The sequence below is a fragment of the Athene noctua genome, chromosome 21 (genome assembly GCF_965140245.1).
Source record: "Athene noctua chromosome 21, bAthNoc1.hap1.1, whole genome shotgun sequence".
Classification (NCBI taxonomy): domain Eukaryota; kingdom Metazoa; phylum Chordata; class Aves; order Strigiformes; family Strigidae; genus Athene; species Athene noctua.
The window spans coordinates 3,834,731-3,860,904 of NC_134057.1; the positions used below are offsets into that span (position 1 = coordinate 3,834,731).

The 26,174-nt window shown below is 39.8% G+C and overlaps 1 protein-coding gene across 1 annotated transcript in view; it reads right to left on the reverse strand.

Annotated features, from left to right (window-relative positions):
* Positions 1-3,092: 3,092 nt before the first annotated feature.
* IPMK (inositol polyphosphate multikinase) overlaps positions 3,093-26,174 on the reverse strand; it is a 44,613-nt gene continuing 21,531 nt past the window's right edge. Inside the window, exons 3-6 of the mRNA XM_074924296.1 lie at positions 25,234-25,330; positions 18,380-18,552; positions 9,762-9,843; positions 3,093-8,747 (exon numbers count right to left, since the gene is read on the reverse strand). Coding sequence (XP_074780397.1) covers positions 8,113-8,747; positions 9,762-9,843; positions 18,380-18,552; positions 25,234-25,330 — 987 coding nt within the window. The 3' untranslated portion in view covers positions 3,093-8,112. The remainder of the gene's footprint in view (positions 8,748-9,761; positions 9,844-18,379; positions 18,553-25,233; positions 25,331-26,174) is intronic.

Sequence of the window (26,174 nt, forward strand, 5' to 3'; positions counted from 1 at the left end):
GGAATACCTAAGAAAAGGCCATGTGATCCTGCATGAGGGTCCATCCAGCTCCACTTTCCACCAATATTTTGAAAACCACAGAGTATTCAAGCTATAGGAGGACCATTGCTACTTACATAGCAGCGTAATAGTTTTCTGCTCGGATTGAGGAGAAATCCAGTACAAATTCCCAACAGCTTTTGATTGCTACTGAACATGATGTGTTTCTGGAAATACCTCTTCTACCCACAAACTTAACATGAACAGGTACTGGAGAAGCCCAAGGCCCTAGGAATGGCTTTTTGTGTGCGAAAAGGATGCCAACACATCCTAGAGGAGACACTAGTCCAGTTGCAGACTCACAGTATTTGAGAACAAATGGTTTCATTGACCAAAGTCCAAGAAGTCTGTATTTTCTTTGTTGCTGTTCCTGGTTTGTTTCTGGAGTTTCTTTTAAAAAGTAATTTTGCAAAATTGGTAGTTTGGCACAGTATCTGTTTGATAGCTTCCCATCTGCTTGTCCAATTTATACCCACTAAATTTGCTAACAAAATCAAGTTTTTATTGCTAGCCACATTGTAAAGCTTATATAGCTGTGGGAAAATGGGCTGCACTCAATTTCTCCTTACGCTTCATCAACCAAAGTGTGCGCTGACACTGATTCTTTACTGCCAGCAGTGGGGACACATCCAGTGTGGCAGGCTGTAAGTCACCCCTCAGATGTGCTGTACCATGCATAGGTAGATTGATTTGCTCTGCTGAGGGTCAAAATAAGTGTAGAGATGAGCAGAGGAAAATGTGTATTTACTGCAGGTATTTTACAGTTCGTATACTAGATTACATTTATCCTCAAATTTTACAGTGACCTAATCTGCAAACCAAACTAAGTTACATTCAGTGGGATTCTGTATTTGGGGATGGCCAGAAGGATGGAAAGTACAAGCAAAGATAGCAGAGCAGCAACAGGCGATGAAACGGCTGATATTAAAGGTAAGGCTCCTTAATGGCTCTCTAGCAATCCCATTCCCTTTCCACAGCCACAATCTGTCACTACTTCCACTATCCCCGGAAGAGGCACTTGTCTCTTCCAAAATGAGCCAAATCGAGGAAGTCAGGACAGCAGAAAATTAGTCATTTGTGTGTCAGGTTGGCTTCCAGTGAAAGCCACTGGCTGCAGAAAGCCTCAGCTGAGCTGGAGAGGGTGGATCAGGAACAGATCGCCCAGGGCGAGGCGAGTGGGACTGTAACGTTCAGCATCCCTCAGCCATTAGTCACACTCTGTGCAACAGAGGCACGGGAAAATAAAGCCAGTAGCTGTGCTAGCAAAGACTCACTTTGTGGTAAGAGAGTAGTAGGTTCAGTCTTCACACAGGGCTGTATCCAAATAGCCCAAACTCCACATCCACCCTGGATGGGATTCCCTTGCAGGGGATCTGCACAGCTCCCCTCTGCACCTCCCCAAGGGTAATTTTCTTTGTCTGAGTCAGTTTTCAGCCACATCAGCTCCCTGACCCACTTGACCATGCAGCCCATCAAACACTCACACCAGCACAAGGCAGGAGACAGCAGAGAGATGAGGTGACACCCGGCTGGGCGATACCCCACTGACAGGTGATGTGAGCAGGCCACAAAGGGGCATGGTTCCTCCTTCCCTCTACAACAAGGAAATGGGGTTTTCTTTAGAGGCTTCTTCAACACACATCCACCATTCAGATTTTTTAAAATTTAAAACCCAATAAAAACTAGATCCTTACAAAACTACGCTTCTATTTTTCTCACCCCATTTTTAATAATTTCTTCAATTCTGGAGCACGGGCAGGAAGGCTGTGAAGACCCACAGGACAATGCTAAGACTACTGAACACATTTAGAAAGCTTTTGGTATGCAAGCAAGACAACACACTTAAACAACACAAAAGAAAACCCAAAACACCAAAACCAAACAGATTTACAACGAAACTGGAAGGCTGTGCCTGCAGGCTTTCAAAGGACCCAGTCGTGGATGCAAAAGGGCTTGTAATCAACAACATACACAGCCTCTCGTGTTAAGTGTTTTCCAGGATGAGTTTAAAGGATTATGGGAATTTTAGATATGGATGTCCTGCATAAATAATTCATTCACTCGAATGTATGGTGTAAAATAAGACTGCTATGCTCTATATTCCAAAATAACTGCAGGCACTGTTCACAAGCATCCCTTAGCTGGAAACTACTATTAATTGGCACCAACTGTTCCAATATAATTAAAACCATGATGCTCCTCAGTTGATTAATTTAGTTTTCACATCTGCAAAGCAATAAATCACATGTCTACCTCAACACAGCAGTAAATTCTTTCATACACAGGTCAGACTACATCCTCTTTCAGGACAACTCAGAGGATCCTGCTTTACAACCTAGAACGCAAATGAAAATTGTTGTTTTTCCACATTTTCTCCCTGCCTTCCTTTCACTGCCCAACTACTCACCCTCTTCTGACAGGACAAGGAGAAAACTTGTCAACTTTAACACCCTTAATCTGTGATTTTCACAGCCTTCAATCAAACATTAACGGTAGTCTTGAGGTTAAATACTTCTGGAGTAAAATAGCCGTTTCCTAGTTGCTCACTGAGGCCTGAACTGACCCAAATTTATGGAAAATTTTTTTTTTTTTTTTCTGTGTCTCCATTAAGGGGATGAGTTTGTCCTTTCCAATCCTCTTTCCATTCAGAGAAGCACTTCCTAGCAAGGAAGAAGGTTTTAGGAAAAAAACTTGTGGGCAGCTATGGAGATCGAATACAACGCTGACCAACAATTCTCATGCAACACAGCAATGCAGACTTTAGTTCAAAAAACAAGTTCTGTTTGAGTTTCTTCTGTGTGTGTGGTGTTGGATGTTTTTTCATTTTATAGAGATGACACTGTATCGAGGCAGGTATTTCCAACAAAAAATAGCAATGGATGCCATGCCAAAAATAGGGTGGTAAAGCAAAACTGGTAAATCCAAGGTAAAGACGCATTATATAGCACACAGAAAACTGTAGAAAGAAAAAAGAATTAACCAGCGCAGGTACATTCAAGAAAACTTTCTAAACAGTCTTCCTGTATTAAAAAGAAACCAATTATACTTGCAAGTCACTTGCAGAAAATTTTAATAATTTGCCAAATATACAGCTATTAGAATTACCCTAAATATCACTTATAAGTTACAAAAGTTGGTAGATAGTGTAGTACAATGTTCTATAAAATAAACACATGTAATATTAACAATTCCCCCTGCAGTCCAATAATGGCAAAAAATAGCAAATGAAATTACAAACACATACAAATTAGAGAAGATCGAATGATGGCTTTAGACACTTGGATCGAAGAAACTGAGACCACACTAGACTAGATACATTCATCCATCAAGCATAATTAATGTAGAATTTGATTTTAAAAACAATGAACACAACAACATCAGGTGCAATTTCACATGCTTTCATTTACCTTCCAGTACAGTTCCCAGAGTATTAAAGTGCCTTTGTGCACTCTAGTTTCATTTATATTCAGGTGCAACGCATAGTATTTGGAAGTTACTTCATAGGTCATTTTTAAAAAAAATAACTATTTGAATTAATGTATATGATTCAAACTAATGTGGTTTTAAAGTACCTTTGTTCTATTTGCTGTCAAATATCATGTAACAAAAATTAAACTCCAAATACACAGGGCCCATCTCCACTAAACAAGACTGCAGTAAAAGATGCTTCTTGAAGTGTGTTTTCTGCTGTGCAACCCTTAGCTTTTCTCATTTTCCCCCTTTCAAACACTGCTCAGTTACATTAGCCCTCTGGATGACAACCTTCTCTGCAGCTTTCATTTACAGATTGCTGTGAACAGGGAAAAGGGGCAGTGTTTGGCCTGCGGCTATGGAAAGGAACGTACTTCCCAGGTAACATCCTACCACGGTCTGTTGTAGCTCAATGAATAGGCACAGACGTTCTCCCTGCGAGACCCTTGGGGGCTCGCAGCCTTTGGACCTCATCCGTGGGGATTACCTGCGCCGCAGAACTGACCAGATGTCCTGCTCGGGGCTCCTGATGAACTCTGCTTCCTGCTACGCTACTTCTGAAACCCAAACCTCAGTGCTAACTGCGGTAAGAACAGGAAAACTTCATGCAGTTTGGCCATCACTCACCTTGCCCCCAGAATTTCCTGTTCAAAACACAGATAAAGCTCCATAAAACCTACGATCCAGTCTCCCATCAAAGCACGCTCCCTGCTGGCATCCCAGTCCTCCTCTTTCATGAGAACAAGCACAAGACAGAAATTGCATTTCCCACAGTATTTGAGGCATTTTGATGGTGTTTTTCAATACCTGCACTTTAACAGCATTTATGGGGTGTAAGGTTTTTAGGAAGTAAAAATTTTTAAAATTCCACAACTACAGAAAATTACCGGCGGCAAGGGCTGAAGACGACACTCAGGAAGGCTTACTTGGAGAAAAAAATTAGGAGAGAGGATGAACAACTAATCATAACTGTAAAGAGCAGAAGTGGATGTGAGCCTCTATCCTTCCACTGTCTCCCTATACATGACAGTACTTCACATCAGCAATTACCACCACCTGTAAATTCAGGCTGTAGCCACCCCGGCCTGACGTGGCCAGCACAGGCAATGCCTTCCCTTCACCACTGCTGCTGTCACAAGGGAAAAGGCCCATTTTAAATACCACATAATCCAGACTCAGACCAGCAGGAGCTCCTGCAGGTGAGGAAGCTTTACTGCGGCTCTAGAGGCGTAATACACTGACATTACTTAAAATATCATGTGCACTGAAGTATTTCAAGAACGTATGAACTCTGTTTATCAAACTAAAGGGAATTAGTGATTTCCTAATCTACTGCATACTTTAAAACTTCTCCATGAAACTGTAGAGTTATGGAAAAGAACTACTATGCATTACAGCAAAAAACAATAGAGAACAGTACAAGTGTCAGTTTAGTTCATAAAACGATTTAAAATATTTTAAACATTTCATAATGGTATAATTTCTAATGTAATTTATGCAATAAATTCCACCCATATCCAAAAATACCATATATGTAAATGCTTTTTTATAAAACTTTATACAATTCAAGCTCTCATTAAGTAAGCCTATACACAATTCTCACAATCACCTTGGCAGAAAGTCTTCAGAAAAGCATATTCTCAGAGAGTACACGAATGGCAACACTTCCATGAATCTTCCCTTTAGACAACTGATCCTGCTAAATCAAACTCTTATTGCTTAAAGTCAAACCAGGCAGGTTTCACCCCCAGCAGCACTCGGACACACCACACCAGCCTGGGGAAGGGACCTGCGTTCAGTCTGATCGGCAGAAATGCCTACAAGCCCAGTTACCCTTTCCATACAGATTCCCACGTAACTGTCACCCGTCCTGCACGCTTCGTGCGGGGGACACTGGGAAGGAGGAAGGGAGAGGGGTGGCAATGAATATGTTTAGGGACCAGTGTCTCCCTCTTCATCTTCTCACTAATTCTGTAATCTGTTTAATGATTTCTGTGAATACAATCTGATCAGATACAAGACACTAGAAACACCGAATCTAAAATGTGCAAGAACAATGTGAATAAGACACCTCTGCAGGCTTAAATTCACAGTTGGTACTATGCCAAAACACCTCTACAGCAAGCTTTATTTACACAACTTCCGATCAAAAATACTGTTATCTCTCAAGCTACATTTTAAATTAACAGAAATACATCCATAATATGTACTGGTAAAAAAACGATAAAATTATTTTATTTTTTTTTATTAAAAATATTCTGACAGTTTAACAATATTCCAGGTGCATTACAAACACTGCCATAGTCAACACAACAATCAATACTTAAAGAGCATTCAAACACTGAAGACATATATCTTAAAGCAGAGACAGGAGAAGGCGCTTATACTAAGAGCATACAGATCATTTTCCAATAACTGACTTCTTTGAGGCAGATGTTTGACTTCTCCGGCACAAAATGGATTAAAATCCAGAAGAGATGAATTACAGAGGACAAAAATTCTTATATATAAATGTTTCTCCCCATATTTTCTATGAAACATTGTGAATTTATCATATGAGGTCACTATCCCCCTAGACTACTCTAGTGTTGACTACTTATGGGATAGAACAAAATCATAACAGAGAAATCAGTGTCAAAGTAAACAAAACCACAAACTCTTTCTAGAATATGGCTTAAATTAGTTCACAGAGAGTTGGGAATATATTAACTATATGGTGCAATGGAAATACCAGGGAGAAAAAAAATACTTTTCCCCCTGATACTTTTCCCTCAGCCTTCACCATAATTTGCATAAAATTTTCAATACAATGATACGGCCCCTCCTGCAAGTGTTTTTTTCCCAAGCTTCAAAAATAACTAGCAGAATGGTTTCATTCTTGAGTCTATTGGCCAATATTAACTCTAAAGTTTAAACAACGTAGTTCTACACATAATACCCTGTTCCTTCCAATTAAGCCAGGTTCTCAAATAAGAGCTAAAATTTCAGCTTCACTTAGAACAGCACGTATTTGCTTGAAAAAGTATTTCTCTCTGATATAGGGAACAGATGTCCAATCAAGAACTTGCAGAGATGTGTACACAAGTTGAGTGCATAGTGCAGAACGTCACACAGAGAGAGCAGCAAGGCCACAGTGTCACATTAAGTCCACACATAAAAGATGTATGCTTCCAATGACCATATCCATTCTAAAAAGTTTTACTTCTGGGGCTTGCTTAAAGCATTAAAATCTTGCTCTATGGATGGTAAGACTCCTCCATCCCAACTTCTCATATAGCTGACTAGGTATGCATGGTAGGACAGCCACGTACACAGCATACAGAAGAGACACACCAAAGATGCCTTGGATACATCACCCTGCTCTCAAATAATTCTGTATGAAAGCTTGAATTTTTCCTGTGAAAAAGGATGTGGGACAACTTTAAAGTTACACAGCTTTCCTGTGTGTCATTAAAAAAAAAAAAAAAAAGAGCCGGCTTTAGCCCAGGGTAAGAGCCACAACTCCACTGCAGCAAATGGAGGCACGTCTGGCTGCTCCAGGGCTGAACTTGATCTTCGCAGTGAAGGGTCCTTCACCTGTATTGCTCCTCGTTTCCAGTTGGTGCTCCCCAGCAGTGGGAACATGAAACGCTTGTCGCAAAAATACAAGCGGCCGACAGCTAGAGGAAATCTCTGTATGCCTACTCAAAACGCTTTGTTTCCCCATTCAATTAGTTTGCTTTTAAAAGCCATGTTTTTGGAGAAGGGCCATCAGAACAAAGGAGCGAGGCATTTGCCTTAGTCACAACATCAGACACTCCATTAACAGACTGAACCTCCTAAACCAAATGAGTTCCTGGAACATCTCGCATTTGTATTCTTTCACTCTTTCTTAGGAACAAACAGTTTCCCTAGCAGTTGTGCAGTGTAAGCTTGTTACAATATTTTACTCCAGCATTTTCTTAGCACCTCAGCACAAATCATGTTGTAGCTCGTCTGCGGTGAGCATCGGCCTTGGACAGGGGAAGTGCCCACACCGGGGCTGAAAAAACAGCAACATCCTCCCTCCCGTGACACTGACAAGCACTTTTTGATACACTGGCTTCCAGGTTAGACTACTGACTCCAAAGGGGATTTCGATGTAGGGTTAACTCCAGTTATTTAAATACAGTAAACACAAGGGGGCAGTACTGAGGACGTCAATCCTGCACCTTAAGAGAGTTTTCAGTCCATTTTCTAAAAACCTGTTAATGTAGATACGGCTCAGTGTCAAGGCTAAGTGGGCAAATGTTATCTATGCTAAAGTCGTTACGGGAACTAACATAACCCCTGCTTATTGTACAACTGTACTCCTTGGACTTCAGCCAACCATATACATTTCGTTCTACTAATATACCTATCCTGCTTAATCTCAAATATCTTCATCCTTTCACACTCCTTAATTAACTATCAATTATTTTCCTGAGTGAGATTATAAAAAGTTAAACCCTTCTACCAAAAGTACAAAGACAAATAAAATATAGAACAATACAAACCCAGTTATACAGCATTACAAGTGCAGAAATTCTTCATGTTGTTGCTCTTCTTTATCATTGGCCCCCAGTAAAAAACATAGCAAAGAATTTAGTTATCCAAAATATTTTGAAGTACTGTGATTAAATTCTTCAGACCATAAATGTAGCCCTCATCCTTCGTGTTGCTAGGAAACACATGAGCAAAATCTATCATTCGGACTTCCACATTTGCACTCTCCTTGATCTCTGCTGGCATGTGGCAGAAAACTTTTTCCAGTTGGGGTATAACGTTTCCGTTCAGATGCTCCTGTGTAATGCACGTGCTGCTTTTCCACACGTTGCCTTGCTCCAAGTTTTCAACTTTTAATGAGAGTTGACTGTGGTGCCTCTTCGAGTATGCCTTTTTGTGAAGTGCATAAAATTTGGACAAACCTTTACTTACAGAGGCCTCAATTTTTCCATTCTCTGTAGAATTTATTACGTGAATATTATTATTATACTCCAGTATGTCTCCGCTTGATAACAGCCCTTTGGGCACTCCTCTCTTCTCTGCCAAGGTGACATCACTCAACCGCACAGTTGTTGCCTGACATGAACCTTCATAAACAAACAGTAATGAGCTCGCATAAAAGTTGAGTTGCTTCTGGCCCTCAAACCACTCCAAAATCTTTTCAATCTTCTGAATGCTGGCAGCTATCGCATCTTTTCTCAAGCAGTACCCATTGTGGAAAAACTTTGAGATGCCTGCAAGAAACAGACACATTTTGGGATTATTCTCACCTCAGAAAAAGAAACAAACATTTTTAATTTCTTTTGGGATGATAGTGGTTCATGGTTTGAAGAAACAGAATTCACATAGTTTTCTTTCAGACAATTACTAACTAAAAAGTGAATCAAGGAACTCTGATACCTTCAGTCACCTCACCCGTATAAAGCCTGCTGTGTAATACTACAGATTGGGTTTGGATTGTAAATAAAATTAACTAATCAATGTATCGATCAAACAGTAGACAAACACAGCTCCTGGCCCCCAGGTCATTTTAGAGAGTACCTGGACAGTCTGGGGCAGGGACCCATTCAATTCTCCAGAGACAAACAAGCTCAAGCAGCTCTTTATCATGAGTGACAGAGCTGACAAGGGAGTGCCAGCTCTGGAGAGGGGTGTGTTTCTGCATGTGTCCTTCTGTCCCTCAGTGCAGGACAGGTAAACAGATGGCAACTAATAACTAGTTTGAAATAGTTATCACCAAACAGCTGTATGATGGTAGTTTATTTATTTTTCATGTAGAGCAACGTATTGATTGACTTCAACCGAGAAAGCCTCTTAAATTGAAAGAGGCATTTACAGTAGCTTTCTAATACAAAAGACAGGATATAGTCACAGAATACCACTAGAGATAGGTATATATATGTATTATAAAAACATTTAATACTTCTAAAAATTCTCCATTTCATTATAGTCTTAAAGCTGCAAAGAAACTGAATTCTATCACTATCAGCCCCTTATTAGTAGTAAAAGATGCATGATGAGGAAATTCCTATGGACTACACTGCTGTTAAAGCCAACTGCAAACTTAATTTAGGATCAACAGGTAGTTCAAATGATACAGGAAACAGCTAAAGACCCATCTGGCAAGAGGAGAAAAAAGGACTTTTAAAAAGGGGAACACACAGAGACTACTTTTTCCATACAGTTCCATACGTTTATAAATGAAAAATATCCCAGAACACCAAATTCTGACACACAAATTCCCTTACCATCCTTTACTGTTTCCTTTGTCAAGCTCCTTCCATAGTGCTGGTTTTGTGTCTCATAGCTGTCAGAAGAGACATGGTAAACCTGCAAGAAACAAAGAGGTAACTCTGTATTTATTTCAAGCAACCAATATTTCTGCAGAGCTAGGAGACACCTTACAGACAGGCTACAAAACTCGGTACCATTTAGCTCTGGCGTAGGTTTAAGGCAGTTGCAGCGGTCGGCACTGCCCTCTAGTGCTCTGATCTGCAAAATCCTCCCCCTTCCACCTCGGGGGTCTAAACTACAGCCTTCCTGCATTAGAAAAACATCATTATGTTGGCAAAAAGCAACACATCCATTACGGGAAAACATTTGGTATGGCACCTGCCTTGCAAACCAATGCTAAGGCTTGAAACTGCCATACCCGTACACATGTTACTCCGCATATTAAATCAGTAAGACATAACAAGCTCAGAAATTCAGTGCAATTATTTTGCAGTTCTTAAAACTATAAAAATACTAAGCACAGCAGCAAAACAATAATACTATGATGTGACCAGGAAGGCCCAGCTTTATGAGACCCATCTGAAACTATAATTGTTGGCACAAATGGGGTTACACTAAATAAGTGATAGTGGCCGGATGAAAGCTCAGTTCCAGCTGATAGTGGTACATCAGCTCCTGCCTGAAAGGGAGGCAACTCATACGGGTACAGTTTTGTCCATATCAGGAATTGTACAAGCTTAACAACTTAATTCAAAAACGTTTTACATAGAGACACGTTTTCTCTCTAACTGAAATAATTTCCATAGCAGAAATGTGCCAGCCAGCCAGGCCCAACTATAATTTGTTTACGAGAGTGTAGACAATTCTTATTTGCAGAAATAATGGTGTTACCAAGCAGGCAGTTGTCTCTGGCAGAGACTCTGTGCTTGGCACTTGTTCAGACCACCCAACCCTGCGGCACCCATCCTGGCTGCAGCACTCTGCTCTCCCTTCACCCGCCGTGAAAAGAGAGGATCCCACAGAAAGCAAGTCAGGGCACACTGGTGAGACACCTGCCCCCGATCCTTCCTTTGGGGTCTTTTTCTTGTCTACAGAAAAAGCCCAGGACAGTGAAACATCAGTGCATAAAAAGGAGTGGTACCTGAGCAATAAAAAAAGAAGAAACCCCTATTTTCATTGGAGCCTGACACCCCAAAACCTCTCCCCCCCATCCAAACCACAACAAGCACAATATGGAAACACAGATCCATAACTCCTGCTTTGCAAAGCATCTGGGAAAAGTCTCAAATAGCTCTTATTCTGACAAAAAGATAGAAATAATTAAATTCTGGGTCCCCAAGAAACTTAAATTAGTTTCCACATGCTATGATCTAAGCTATCAACCATGAACTGAAGGGGTAGTAAATAATTCTGGTTATTGTAAAGAAATAACAGTTGTAAGCCTGAACGTTTAAACTCACTTGGTAGCAGAGACACTTCCCATTGCTATGATTCCTATTTCCACTGTTACGATACTTAAACTGAGGTCCTGATAGCTTCAAGTTGCAGAAGAGCAGAGCAGAGGCAAGTTATTCTAAAACAGTATCTGACAAGTGTGATTTTGGTTTCACAAAAATAATCATTTTCACCACTTCTTTCTTTCCAAAGCGCATAAAAGAGGTACTGGATACAACATATGAACCCGAAGATTACTTATGTAAATCCTTCAGGTACCAAAGTTATTTTCAAAAGCACAACAAAAGTTTAAAAATCTTTCTAAATTTAAAGAGCCACAAGCCAAAGATAAATAAAGCAAGAATTAAAAAAATATATCGCTTTGGAAGAGGGTCAAAAGTCTGATGACCACATCCAAGTTTTCACAAGCTGTATCTTCATTTTAATAACATTAAGTGTTCTCATTTAGTCAGTCCAGGGGCAGCTTCCTCCATACACCAGCACCGCAGCCCACTCCTGAACAAACAATCCTGTTTACCAGAATCTTATCTCTTCCCTGTAGGAGCTAACAGTTTTTGTGACATGGGCACTTGCTCAAAAATTCTGATTAAGATCTGCAAGCTCATTTTGTTTTCAAAAGAAATACTGGAGCAGCACATAAGCCCCCTGTGCTTCTGAGCTGGGTTTCCTGTGAAGTCACCCTACCTCTTCTCATAATTTGCACAAAACCATTCCCCCTCAAATATTTTTTGAGTTTAAAAATACCCAGGCAGATGTGCATGCTTTGCACTAACAGCGCATTTTCAGCTGCACAAAATGGTCAGTGACAAACGACCGAGTCCCACACACATACCAACAGCTTAATGTATATATTTAACTATCTTGTGAACATGCAAAGACTCCCTTGGTTATCAATAGTCTTGGCTGCAGACAATAGCATTAAAGGGCAACATACATAGGTAATCACAAAAATATTCTCCATGTTAGCCAGAGAGCTGTCTCTTAATGCTGCTTCAAACCTTTTCTCAGCTGCAAGGAGGTGACTATTTGAAATGTTCCTGGAAAACCTCAACCAAATCCAAATATATTAAGCCCCATACTGAAAGCAGAGGAACGGAAAACCAAGCACAAAAGAGTTCCTGCCTCACCCTCAGCCACCCGCCCAAAACACAGGGATGACTGTGCTGTCGTACCAGAAGATTAAAATCAACTTCTTAGTCTATGGGCCTCTCGCTTTACCGTGCTTTTGTTCATGCTGTCACCGCTGCTCATCTGCTACTAACCCTTCCCAGAAGGATGTTTGCCTTTGAACCAAGCTTTTTCTGTATCCCTGTTGTTGCAGCTGTCTGTACTAGCCCATTTCTGTCAAAACGATGACAAGTCAAATAAGTCAAATCTGTAACCTTAACAACGGCCAAGAAATTATTAGAGAGGAAAATCTCATTTCTTGTCCACCTGCCACAGCTTGTTACGTGTCTGCTCTGTATTCACAAGGAATTTCACTGTATAGTGCAAGACAAAGAAAAATCCTTGTATGATCTGCAAAACATTGCCTTCAAGAAAACTCCTGCTTCATCAGTGATTTTTAGACATTCTTAATACACAAGATCCAAGCTGGTTTGGGTGACAGTGTGGAGGCTCCTCCTTGTGCCTACAAGCCACCTCCTGTTCCGTGAGGTTTCTACATAAACAGAACTGGAATCCAGTATGCTAACAGGTTCAGTTTTTTAACTAGTAGTAGTGCGGACTCTGTATAGGCAGCACATCAAAAAACCAGATGATTAACTGTTGAGGTAAATTATCTTCTGACATTCGCAACTTACACTTGGCTTTTGTTTCCCCATAAGGTGTTACATTATTGCTGCTTGCATACACACACTTATTTTTGTAGCCTTTTTTCCATTATGGTTGGTTCCTCTGAGCACCTTGGACTGAGGGAAACCTCGAACTAAAATAAAAAGTAGGTCCAGTGTGGTCTGGAGCAAGCACAACCCTTGCAAGATTTCCAAGCTGTGTATCTCACTGCTGAAACCTGCAGCTTTAGGACATTAAGCTGAAGACTGGATTGAAGAAAACAAATATCAGATGTTATGTAATGTTATTTACGGTAATTCAGTACTGACTTCCATGGTGAGGCAGAAAAATACACACACTGTTCAAATACTTATCTGTGACAACTCCCTACGTCCCAGAAAGTATAATCTAAACACATATTAATTAAAACTAGCCTGTTTTGGTGGAGATGCTGCTAGCACAAATAAAAATCTCTATTAAGTAACTTACAGAGCTCTTTCACATCTGCAAAAAAATATGAACTAATCCACAGCACTGAAACTGGGGGAAAAAGTGTGTTTTGAGCAGGCTTGTACAATACTCCGAGCAAGGACACGGAGGTGAGAGACACACAGGCTGATAACGACGTATCCAGACTTCAAGGGGCTGAGCTGTCCACCCCTCATACTTTTTCCATAAATATACTTAACGGTCACCCCTATTTTACATTCATACAGGTAAGAGCAAGCAACTGTTTAAATATAACGCAGAGTTTTCTGTTTATAGCAAGGCACCCCTGCACTCGTAACTGGCACCTGAAGGTCAGGACCTGCTAACGCAGAGTTTTCTGTTTATAGCAAGGCACCCCTGCACTCGTAACTGGCACCTGAAGGTCAGGACCTGCTGCCAAAACCCAAGCCAAGCTGACAGCGGGTGGAAGGAGGCGGCACCCCAGCTAACCCAAGGCCCCCCAACATCAGCACCAGTCCCCACCTGCACTGGGGGCAGCTCCAGAGCCAGGCTGAGACCCATACCCACACCTGGGCACCTTCTGCCTGGACTTCACGACTGTCCCAGTGTAAATACAGAGGTTTTCTTCATGCCTGAAGAACCCAGGTTTCTCTGCACTCCTGTGATCTCTCGGGGACTGATCCTGCCACAGTGGAAGACTACATTTTAACAAGTCTTTTAGATTCTTTTGGAAAATGAAGTATAACAAGAATTTGAGGAAAAAATAGTGGAGACATTTTAAAAAATACATTCTCTTATTTGACACTACTGCTTTATAGTAATGACATAGCACTATTACTGCTGCTGAGAGCATGCACATTTATCTAAATCCATTTATCTAAATGCACATCGCCACCCCCCTTCCTTTTTTTTTTTTTTTTTTTAAAACAAAAACAACTTATGTTGTTGCTAGACCACAAGTGATGACAGTACACACATCCCTGCTTGCTGTTGGCTTGAAAATTCAGCACAGGGAGGATGCACCCCTGCTCTCCCGTTTCTAAGACTATACTTCCACGTTATTCTATCTGGTTTGCTCCTTGGTTTTTCTGGTATTTGACAGAGTGCTTTATATGATTAAGTATACCACCAAACACTCTAACAATCAATAAAGTTTTGGTTAAGTTCCTTACATAAATAAATTGTATCATGAAATTATGTTGAAATTAATTCAGTGAAAAAGCAGGCTAATAATATCCTAAATAAAAGACACAACGACATAGCAGTTAAACCATGAACCATTTCAAAAATGGCTTAATACATAATTTTGGACTACCAGAACTTCCCTGCAGCACCTCATTAGAATTAATTTCTTTCATGCCTCCTTTTTATATATAAAAGGGGGGGAGGAAATCTCATCCATCATCAATTTATTCCTAACATACAGGAAAACTTATCAGTCATAAGGCCACCAGTGGACCGGCTGTCATATACATGAGTCTTTCATGTAAGGAAGAAGAGACGATAAAAAACACCAGGGTACTGCTCTGCTAGAACTCGCCCAAGAGGATGACAGAGGAATCTCTGAACTCTACAAATGAAGTACTTCTGAGACATAACCTTCAATCCCCCCAGCTGATACTAGACCCCGAGGAGCTGCTGCACTCAGTTGAACAGCACGGACTTGGCTCCGTCAGACAGAAACAGATGAGCCAAACTCAACTGCAAGAACCAGGGAGTGAAAGTGGAAAGAGAGAAAAACAGAGGTGACACAGAGGCAACAAAGCCAGCACTGAGGAACCAAGCAGAGCCTTGGTTTACTGCTCATTTCAACCACTGCAGACATCTATTTCCAGACTGGAGGTGGGGGCAGGAATTGCTTGTTTGGAGGGTGGGTTTTTTCCCAGGGCTTTTGGTTGGGTTTTTTTAGTTTTTTAGGTTTTCTTTTGTTTTGTCTTCCTGTTTTCTTAAACATCAAAGCTTGAATTAGACTTATAAATGAAAAAAAAAAACCAGTTCTGGTCATTTTTTTACTGTGGAAGAATATGAACATTAGATGCGGGATTTAATAGCTTTATTATTCCTCCCTTCCTAAATCTTGTTGTTAACATATCAGAGCTTTTGAAAATTACCACGATACTAGTAAGGGTTCAAAAAGAACTCGTAGAACAGACTCAGCTATCGTCAGTTTTAAAATATCTTCCAGGAACATATGCTGTAGATTAGGAAATTCACTTGTAAAAACAGCTTTGATGAGGTATCTGCATTATTGCATGCAATACTTCATAGGCACAAACAGTAAGTGATGGATTATACTGGTAAAGTTACATAATCACCAGTTTGTGCTTTAAAAACACATTTCAGAAATATTATGGACTATGTGATACTGCAATCAGGATGTTCTGGAAGATAAAGAAAACCTGCAGAAACCAGGAATTGTGGATTCTGAATGGATTATGAATCCGAAATGAGATCACAACCCACACATTCTGTTCGCATTCAACAGCATACAGAATATTCTATTTTTAATACTGCAAAGATGTTACTTATATATTTATATGTCTACTACTGAAACCATATTGCAACTTGTACTTTTGCTACTGGAACCATACCTTAGTTTTCCCACTTATATTTCAACTCTCACTATTTTCATAACAAATCAACGTCCTCATCTGTTAAAGAAAGGAACCTCTCTACTAAACATGAAATGGGGTTTTTAACCAATGCTATTGAAAAGACTATTTTCTAGATGTGTTTCCATGCATTTATTGTCTATTCAGTGCATTAATATAGTTTAGCACATGTCAAATACCAGAACTAGGTACATAAATCCAAGTTCTGCCAGATAGGAGACTCGCTTCTTTTAACGACAAACCACACGTATTTTATATACAAAACAGCTGACTGCTTATTTACTAGTGCATTAAAAAAAGCTGTATCAGTGGCTTTTGGTGTAAAAACCCACTATAAATAAACTTTGGGGTAAAACCCCCCACCTATAAGACATTCTTGCTTGTATCTCTTCATGACAGCTTCTATGACGCGTGCGTTAAAAAACCCCAGATAACTCCATTTTCTATTTTTCCTGGCCCTCTTTCTTGCTCTTCTAAAATAGAAAATAAGCAAACCCACCACCACGTTAAAAATAACACTGAAAGGAGAAATTAAAACCCAAACCCTCTACTTCCTGAATTGTGTTATACCAAGTTTTGTCCGGCAAACACTAACAACCTTTATCCAGCATGTCAGCTGTTACAGGCAGCAAATGCCCATACAGGAGAGTGTTTCATATTATGGCCAGAATCATGCAGAAATAAAGCAAGCTAACAGGCAGAGAGCGGCCTCTAATCAAGAGGCTCCAAGCTGAGCAGAGAAAATGCCTTGTGAATTTAGTCTTTGCTAAGTGTTGCATGAGGGGAGAAGGAACCTTTTGCAATTATTCTTGGAAAATAACTTCCAACATGCAATTTGGTACCAAAGGCAGAAAACAAATCTCATCTAGTTAAACACCAGATAGGAAACTGCAATGCTTGGGGCAACCATCATTATACCTACAGTCTGAACTAGGGAATCGAAAGAATTTCTGCAACAGGATAAAGATACCAATAAATGACAACGTTAGAAACAACAGTCACAGGCAAAAATACTGTAGAAGCAAGCATTCAGTTCTTTTGCACTGTCATGAAACAAAGGATGTGAAGTGCATTGTTCTACACATGAGATAAGAAAGGTTATGTAACGACATAAGCCAAATCCAAAGCTATAATCTCCAGCCTTTCTTCTCGTTCTAAACTGTTTGACTGGTTTTTGACTCAACTCCCACGTTCTCTCTCACAGGCTTACATAATTACCACTCATGACCACTATAATTTATAGCTGTAGAAGCTTATCTAAGGACAGAGTTAAGGCTGTGAGCCTGGGCGATTAAGTACAAAACATTACAGAGATATTAGAATTATTTCAAACAATGGTGCAATCTGTGTGCCGTTGCTGTCTAACAGCAAAGGGGAAGTTTATCAAAGTCTTCAGCCATTTATGCTTGTTGATGCCGAGCTTGAGAAGCCCTCGCTCTGTGCATGTGAGAAGGAAAACAAAAATCTCACATCACACCAAAAATTATTCCTGCACCAATCATAGCAGAAAAAAGTACTTTAAATGCATTGCATCAGAAATTCCTTACCGACATGAACACATTCATGTTACTGATCCATAAATGTTCTGTGCAGCTTTTCTTTACATTGACATTTTAGAGTAGCCAATACACAAGCATTGAATCTTCATCTTTCTCCTCAGCCAAGATTAGGAAATGTAATAGAGTTAGTACCGACATCTGCAGGGCTTTATCCATCTCAAACTAACCTTCAACTGACAGTTGTTCCTCAAGAGTATAAGCAAAGAGGTTTTCTTCTGGTGAAAAGCTTTTTTGAATGCAGAAAGTAAGCAGCTATTTATAGCTACATGAACCACCTTGAAGAGATAACTTACTTTTCCCAAAATAGAAAAAAAACCAAACAACCAATCCCACAAAAACTGTATTTATTTTTTGAAAAATCAAGATGAAAAATTTGGAGAGGATACAGCTCGTTTTACAAATCTCTGATATAAACCTAAAAGTCAAAAAAACACTTTGATAATTTGAAATATCTGCTACACGAGAAGAATTAATCACAACTACATTCAGTTTTAATAACTATGGTCTGTCCAACCCCTTTCCTGTACACATATACAAAATCCAGGTTGCCCATAGATTCCCAGAAGGTACACGGCCAAGTTGAACATTTCTTGTGAACAAGAGCAGGGTTTTGGAATATATTTCACACAACACTTGATACCAGCACTACCAACATACTCAGGTAATGCTTCATTCATGTAAAGTCGAGAGGATTGCCATTTGGTAGAAAAACTAGCTGCTGTATCTGCTGTGGGACAACAGGCCAGAGCATAAGCTGAATTTGAAAACAAAACAAGTTCTTACCCTCATGCCCAGTACCAAAAAGCCAATCTCTTCCATCAGTGGGTATTTGCTGACCTGCTGCTGTATCTTCTCAGCTGAAGCATACGGATCGTAACTTTTCTGACCTATTTTTACATCCATTATGCAAGGCTTATTAAACTTACGGGTCACATCTTCCAGTTTTAGATACGTATCTGTTAAAAAGACAAAACTTTCATAAACAGTGGGTCAAAGCAAAATAATTATATAGTTTCTGCTAAGCTTCTGTGGAGGCAGGAGAATAGTTTTAGGCTTAATATCACACGTGTGCTTTAAGAGTCAAATTTGTCTCAAACTAAATCATGGTCATTGACACCCACAAATTCTGTTGGCATTAAATTCTAAATGCCTTATTGTTTAGAAAATTGTATACAATTATGTGTGCTAACCTAGCACTCAAATTCAAATTATTGCCCAGATGAAATTCAAGAGTAGCTTTTATTAAGGAATTAATGTACTTCAAATAGCATTAATAAGCACATACAAATGCAGGTTACTACATGGCTGGTTTTGCAATGGAGATGTGTGAAAGGGTTAGAGTTAAAACAGCAATTTTTCCTTGTGCCATTTAAAAAATTAAATTAACATTTCAGAGTCCTACCCTACCAGGGTCGAAATGCATCTTATTTTTCTTCTTTTTATCCCACTCCCATCTGCAGTCATTTCTCACAGCACACCTTTTGGGGAAAACACTCCTCAAACCCTACTCTGCCTTTCATCCATTTCCAAAGTCCCTTTGGGAGGATGGGTGGGTGGACCAAAAATCCCCAAGCCCTTGGAGTGCCTGAAGATTTAAAGTAGTATCTAAAACCTGGTCAAACTGGTTTATGCTTCTCTCTAGTGAGGGTAAGAGACTATTACCAACACGAACTACAGCAAAGATTGCCAGAACACAGGAAAACAAACTCCAGTAACTGTTTGACTTACAGACAGCTCTGCTTGGAGGAAGTTTGCACAGCTCTCCCACCCTTGCCTTGGGTACGATATGCACCCAGACAACACACAGCAATAGCACACGTCTCATTCTTCACCTCAGCTTCTGCAAATCTACTTCTTATCAGCCACAAACTTCACATTAAAGTCTGTTTTTCTTCCAAGTACAGCCTATTCCATGAGTGTACTTCTTTGGCTTTAAAGCGTTCTGAATACACAAAACCATTGTATTATTCCCCATTCTTGCAGCATGATCTAAAATGGGATTGCCATAGAAAGCAAAAACAGTTGAAGTTTAAAGAGAGATGAGGGACAAAGTACCTTGTTTTGGTAGCTGTACAGACAGGTAACAGGCAATGGAAAGGACTTTTATTACTTTAATAAGTCCTACTTAGAGCTTCAATTTTTACACCATCATAATCAAAAGTCCCAAATTCCCAAAGTACTTATGTATCAATCTGAAATAGAGTTGACTTAATCCTTAGATGCCTGCTTTACGTGTAAGTGGGACCAAACATATTGTTAATGTAGAGTCATTCTCAGGAAAGCTTGTCAAATCAATACACTATTCTAAAAAAATCCAGTCTTCTACTAACTCACTGTATCATCTTACAGCACTTTTCAATGCCCTGTGGGCTACAGAATCAATTTTAGCTACAGCAAAAAGAGTTTCATTATAGACTAGCTCACCCATAGACCAGGTTTGTTAACTACATCTGCAGGGATATCCAAGCTAATAACAACTCAAACTAAACTCTAACAAGCCACAGGCAGCCAACATACTCAGTCTGTGCTCACTAGATATCCTCTAAGGAGGAGTGGGACAAATACTCTCCCTACTGGGAACTGTACTCTGTACATCTGTATCATCTGAACTGCAGGTGCCATCTTTTCTAATCAAAGTTTTTATACACAGGTCTAATTCAGTCACATATGAGCACAGCAGGGCTTTGGGAAACCACTGCTGAGTCCAGACAAGACCATATAACCTGTTAGCTATCTGTTATCAAAGCAAAAATTATGAAAAAAAAAAAAGTAAAAAAAAAAATCAAAGCATTATCCTTCACACCTATCCTTTTTGCATATTACAGAAGTCACTGTAATCAATAGATTCATGTCCCTCTCTAAAACAATCCAGAAAACAACAACTAAAATAAACTGAAGGTTTTCAGGACTTAGCTCTCAAAAGCACTGAGCCAGAGGTAAGCCATAGGAGGTGGAGAAAGAAAATAAATACAGAAACATCTCAGAAAATGGCTCCAGTCTTTCACCACCAACTCCAAAATGCTCTGGATTATGCTGTGAGCACCTCCGGACTCAAACTGTTACAAATACAAAATTATACCAATTGCAAGTTACCCACAAATTATATATATTGCTTAGATGTTTTTATCAACCCTAAAATATAACTGAATATGAAGTAGCGTAAAATATCTATTTCCACAATGCAACAAACAGTGAACCCATAAAAATAACAAGCTTAAAAAGCAGAACTTAAATCTCCCAAAACCTAGCATACTTCCCTTCAGACAACATGCAGGCAAGATAGTCATGCTCTTTCCATCAAAGGTATTTGCAGAGCACCCATGGTTATCCACTGTCCTCTCTTCCACTGGTCCAAATCCCTCTTTTTAAGCCTACAGCACCTCCTATTTAAACATTCTAAGTATCTGTCACATTTTAGTTCCCCATCCATTTCAGATTTGTTAAACTAGAATATTTCCCTTACTGACCTCCTAAAAATGTAACAACTACTATTTAAAAAGTAAAAAAAAAAGCATTAAAATAACTGAAGAGATAACACTAACCCTGGGAAATACTAATTACTTGGCAGAGCCTGTGAATTATCCAGAAATGACTCATCTCTCACACTTTTTGGGATTATTATTTAAATCTTCATCGTTATAGCTAACTGCTGGTTCAGAATTAAGACTACGTTACATCTGTTCAATGCACACCCCCATTCTTTTTTCCTTGCAAGGAAGTGCAATGCCTCCACAGATAAAGCATTATACCAAGTTGGGTTTTTTTCCTATCATTACAGATTCAGACAAATGCATCAAGTGTTCATGCTTTGTTTTTCCTGGCACTGTTTGGTTCTTATTTGCATTACGATCAAGATCTATGGTCTACTGAAACAGACCCCAAACCCACAGTATCGGAACATATCACAACTTTCACCAGTTATGCCTGAAATATCTCAAAGCATTTAGACTAAGGCAAACAAAGTTTGCATTCAGAAAGGCATTCAGACATTGGTAGGTATCACTGCTCTACCTTTTCAAGTCAGGTGCTCTCATTGTCTTTTGAGGATGACCCCAAGTGTCCTTCTCAAGGTCACCAACAAGTCCGCAGCTGAACCAAGATAACTAGAGCACTCTCCTTCCTCTCCTTGCTTTGTTAAACAAAAAATTGCAGATTTTTTAAACAGTTCAGATTTTCTAATTATATAGTACACTGCTAATACAACATGATTCTGAAAATCATGCATTTGCCATCTAAAACCATCTTAAATTAAAATCCCCTGCAGAGAAAAGAATTTTGTATCTTAGCTTTGGTAAATAATCCTGACTATATATTTCATGGGTTTAAACAAATCATTCCTCAGAGGCTTGCCCTCCCCCTCTCTATTTTTCAGTGGCAGGGAAGGAGGCAGGAAGATGTGGCTTGGCATACTATTTGCATATTTTATTACAGTCCTAAAGGAGACAAACCAAAAGATGACCAAAATTCAGCAAGTATGCATGGCATGAGCCACTGCGGACCTCAACACGCACATGTTGATGAATTCAGTCCTCACTGGGATCAGAAGTGACAAAACAACTTGAGGCATCTGACTACTTCTCATAACTTCCAAGACATCTCTCAAAACATATGAATAAGCAGGGAAAAGCCTCAGTTGCTCCCAGCAACAAGAGAAGAAAAGAAAGGTTTGAAGCTGGCTTATATTTATCTACTCTGTTCTCAGTTTAGGCAACAAAAATTAGAGCACAGTATGAAATGAGCAGCAGTGAAGTTACTTAAAAAGAATATGCAGGGGCAACAAGTAGGCAGCAAAAAACCAGAACTCTCAGCAGAAAATATAAAAAGCTTAACATGGCTCCTGTATCTTTATATCAACTTTTCCACTTCTTTATTATTAAACTCCAAATGCCCACAATGCTAGTGAACCCAAAGTTCAAATTAAATTGTCTAACTCCAATTTTGGATTAGCTTAGGGAGATGTCACCCACGCCTCACTGTCCCCTGTGCAGTAGTAACACCTATGCAGTTTCAGCATAGCAGGACAGTTATTATACAAATTTTATTGATACTGGGAATATCAGACCATCTTTTCTGTCACACTTCCTATATTCTCATTTATACTTAATGCATTTCACCACTTTTAGTTAGCACAGAAGACTGATGCTTCTCCCTAAATATTTCTCTGAGGAAATAAACTCCTTGTGTTCTCCACCCTACCCACAGCAGTTCCTGCTTACCTGTCACGTGGAAACTCAAGAGATGGTCACAGATCAAGTTCACAGTGGCCCTAAATTAAGTTACTCTGTTTTTTTTCTACCACAAGCCTAAAACTCTCTTCACGTCTGTATGAACCTACTCAAACTCTCAACCCTCTACCCAAGATAAAAACCATGATGCTACACATACAAGACACTGTTCACCAGAGTCCTCCTTCTTCCTTATCTCACAAATAAAAGAACTTTATATTAAATAAGGTCACCAATGGCCCTCCACTCTCTGCCCTAGCCAACCAGGCAGGCTGTTGTTTTCTCCACACAGACACTCTTTAAAAAAAAAATATATATGGCTCAGAACATGCAGCAAGCACAGTTTGTTAACCGATTAATTTAATTTTTGGTTTTATTTGAAGTTACCTATGCCCAATTTAGCAACAATAAGGAATTATAGGGTTCACTACTCTGAGGTTGTACTGAGCTGTGTCCCCAGTCTGTAGAGCAATGACTGCCAAAGGTAAGGTCAGACTTCCAATGTCAAGATGGCAAAATCCTACAAATGTATCCTCAATCTCTGTTTAAAAACTTGACACCTTTCTAGCAGCTAGATTCCCTCATCTAATGTCACTGGGACACACCACAGCAGTGAAACATACCACTGAATCTTTTACCAGAGCTTGATCCACAGCTAATTTGGGGGGACAGGTAACAAACCCATCCCCATTTCCCCAAAATAGCCTCTCCATGTCTCTCTGTGTGATTACTTCCCCTCCTCTTTATTTTTCTCAACTTGTTTTCCTACTTTTTAATGCAGTCTAAACAGAACATTGCTGATTCTTTTCACCCCTGGTGCCAAGCACTGATGCACACACACAAATGCATCACAGGAGTTTTCCTTCACATTTGGCATTAGCAAAACTGCATTTGCAAATACCTGCTAAGCAACAGATAACTTTGAACATGAATGGCTACCTTCTTAACTTTGCATGTATCCAGCATGCACATGTTCTGCTAAGCTCCATCATCTCCAAGGTATTTGACTGCTATCAAGACTACACAAAACTCATGAATGCTACAGATAACAGGGTTGGCAATGGAGTGTTTTGTTTGAACCCCCACCATAGCTTTCTATGAAGAAAGCTCCTGATAGTGCACTGTCTTTTCAAGAAGCAAAACAAAGAAAAGCAAAAGTTACTCTTCCTTTAAACGATTATTCCTACAGACTATGTCTGGACCACTGTTGGAGACTTGCCAAAATTCAGCCCCATGGTGCACAGTGCTAGTGAATTCCCAAAGTAAACTAGGATGTGTTGAATTACCGTACCTCAGCTGGACCACATATTTTTACATCTTAAGATCCTACTGTGAACAGAAAAAAATTGATTTACAATTTGAAGGGGCCATTAAGTGAGCTCCACGACACACATAAAATTATGAAGGAAGGAAAAGATAGCTCTGGTAGAGCTATTTGAGTTAGTGCCAAACATGAAAGCGTGAAGGCAAGTCTGCACAAAGAAAGTGGTGGGTACTACCACAATCCTCCTTGTATTTCCTTCTGCAGAGTTTAGACAGGGTCTTTGGACACTGTCTTACCACCCTCTTTGGAAAAGGAGATTATCAAGTGACAGCATAAGCAAAAGAAGACAGAGTTATATTAAAGCAGCACAGAATCTAGTTTTGGTGCCTATATATTTAAATAGATTTGATGGCATCTTTTTGTTTCCATATGTTCCAAAAGCTCCATTTCCCAAGTGTGAATAAGAAGAGTCCCCACAAGAAAAACTAGTTTCTGTTTTAAAAACATCAATAATATCTATTTTCTCTTGAACAGACAATCTTCCAATGTCCTCCCAAAATACCTTTTTCTTCCTGACTCCTAACATGTTATACAAATGCAAAGTTAAGATATCAGAGTTTTGTTTCATTCAACCCAGTAACAGAAGATGACAAGCAGAGCTGCCCAGGAAGGGACCTGCTGAAATAACTGCTTTGTATGACGTGGCATGAGAATGGGGTCCGAACTCTGGAAATCCAGCAGCAGATTCCAGTTTGAACACCTCCCCTTAGGCCCCAACCCATTCATTTTTTCTTCCTTACACACCCACACAGGACCCATCTCTTGCTCTGATGGCCTGACCAGACAAATGTGCAACCAGACACGACCCAGACCACAGCAGCAGCTCCAGGGCAATATGCATCAGGTCCAGCTACTCAGGAAACGTTTGCCATACAAACGGTCATGCCCCATCTTCTCCAGCAGAAAGACCCCAAAAACCTAATCCAGCCAGAGGACTGAAAACTGGAATAAGCTGTTAGAGAGAACATTAGTGGGTTACAAAACAAAACCGCTCCAAAAAAACCCTAGGGAGCTTGCAACTGCCAAAAATCACTCTCCAGAAGATTTTTCCAGGAGGTTTGGATTAACAGATAAAATTAGAACAGTACCATTTGGTGCAGTAGGTGGTGACCAGACACCGAAGTATTTTGGCAGATATTCCCGCAGCTCCAGAAGAATGCTGTCGCAACAGTCGGAGTCATAAACCTGAAATAAATTAAGGAGGGGTGGAGAGATCATCAGTTTAAAACATTCAATTTATACTTCCTATTGTCCCATAATTATAATTTCTTACAGTCTTTGTTTTCATATGTTTAAGATTTCTACTTTACATTTAAAAACATACAAGATGAAGATGATAATTATCACAGTCCAACCTAAATGAATAGTATCCTTTCTTTCAAATTTTCCAGTGGAAAAGATGCATCAACTCCAAGAATAATTTATGGCTTAACTTGCATAAAAATCTAAACTATAATTGTTAGCCTTGAAGTCTATTTAGTGAAAAGGGTGTTCTCCCATCCTGGATCCAAGACTGGATAGGATTACTACACTGTATCGTGTATCTGAGGCTTTTTAAGTTATATCAGGTGAAGCATACAAGCTCACACTGGATAGTATTTCCTTGTTTCCTCCAAAACAACTCATCCTGTAACTACATCAAACAAACAATGAACAATTCAAATATATCTTTTAATTTGCTTTAACACTTTTAACTTATTTTTTCAAATTCTGTAGAAAAGGAAGAACAGTTTGAGAACAGAAGCTGGCCTGTATTCCTAAAGGAGTAATTCTCTGGTGCATTAGAACGAAGCCTTGAATACTATCTGCAATGGAATCCCATGGCTGCCACCAGTTTGCAGGACAAGAGGTAATGGCCTCAAGTTGCACCAGGGAAGGTTTAGACCAGGTATCAGGGAGTATTTCTTTGCAGAAGGGGTTGTTGGGTGTTGGAATGGGCTGCCCAGGTGAAATGCTGGGGTTTCAACCCCCAGCCCCAAATCAAGGTTGACATGTGGGTGATTCCCACAGCCCTTCCCAGGGGGGGTGA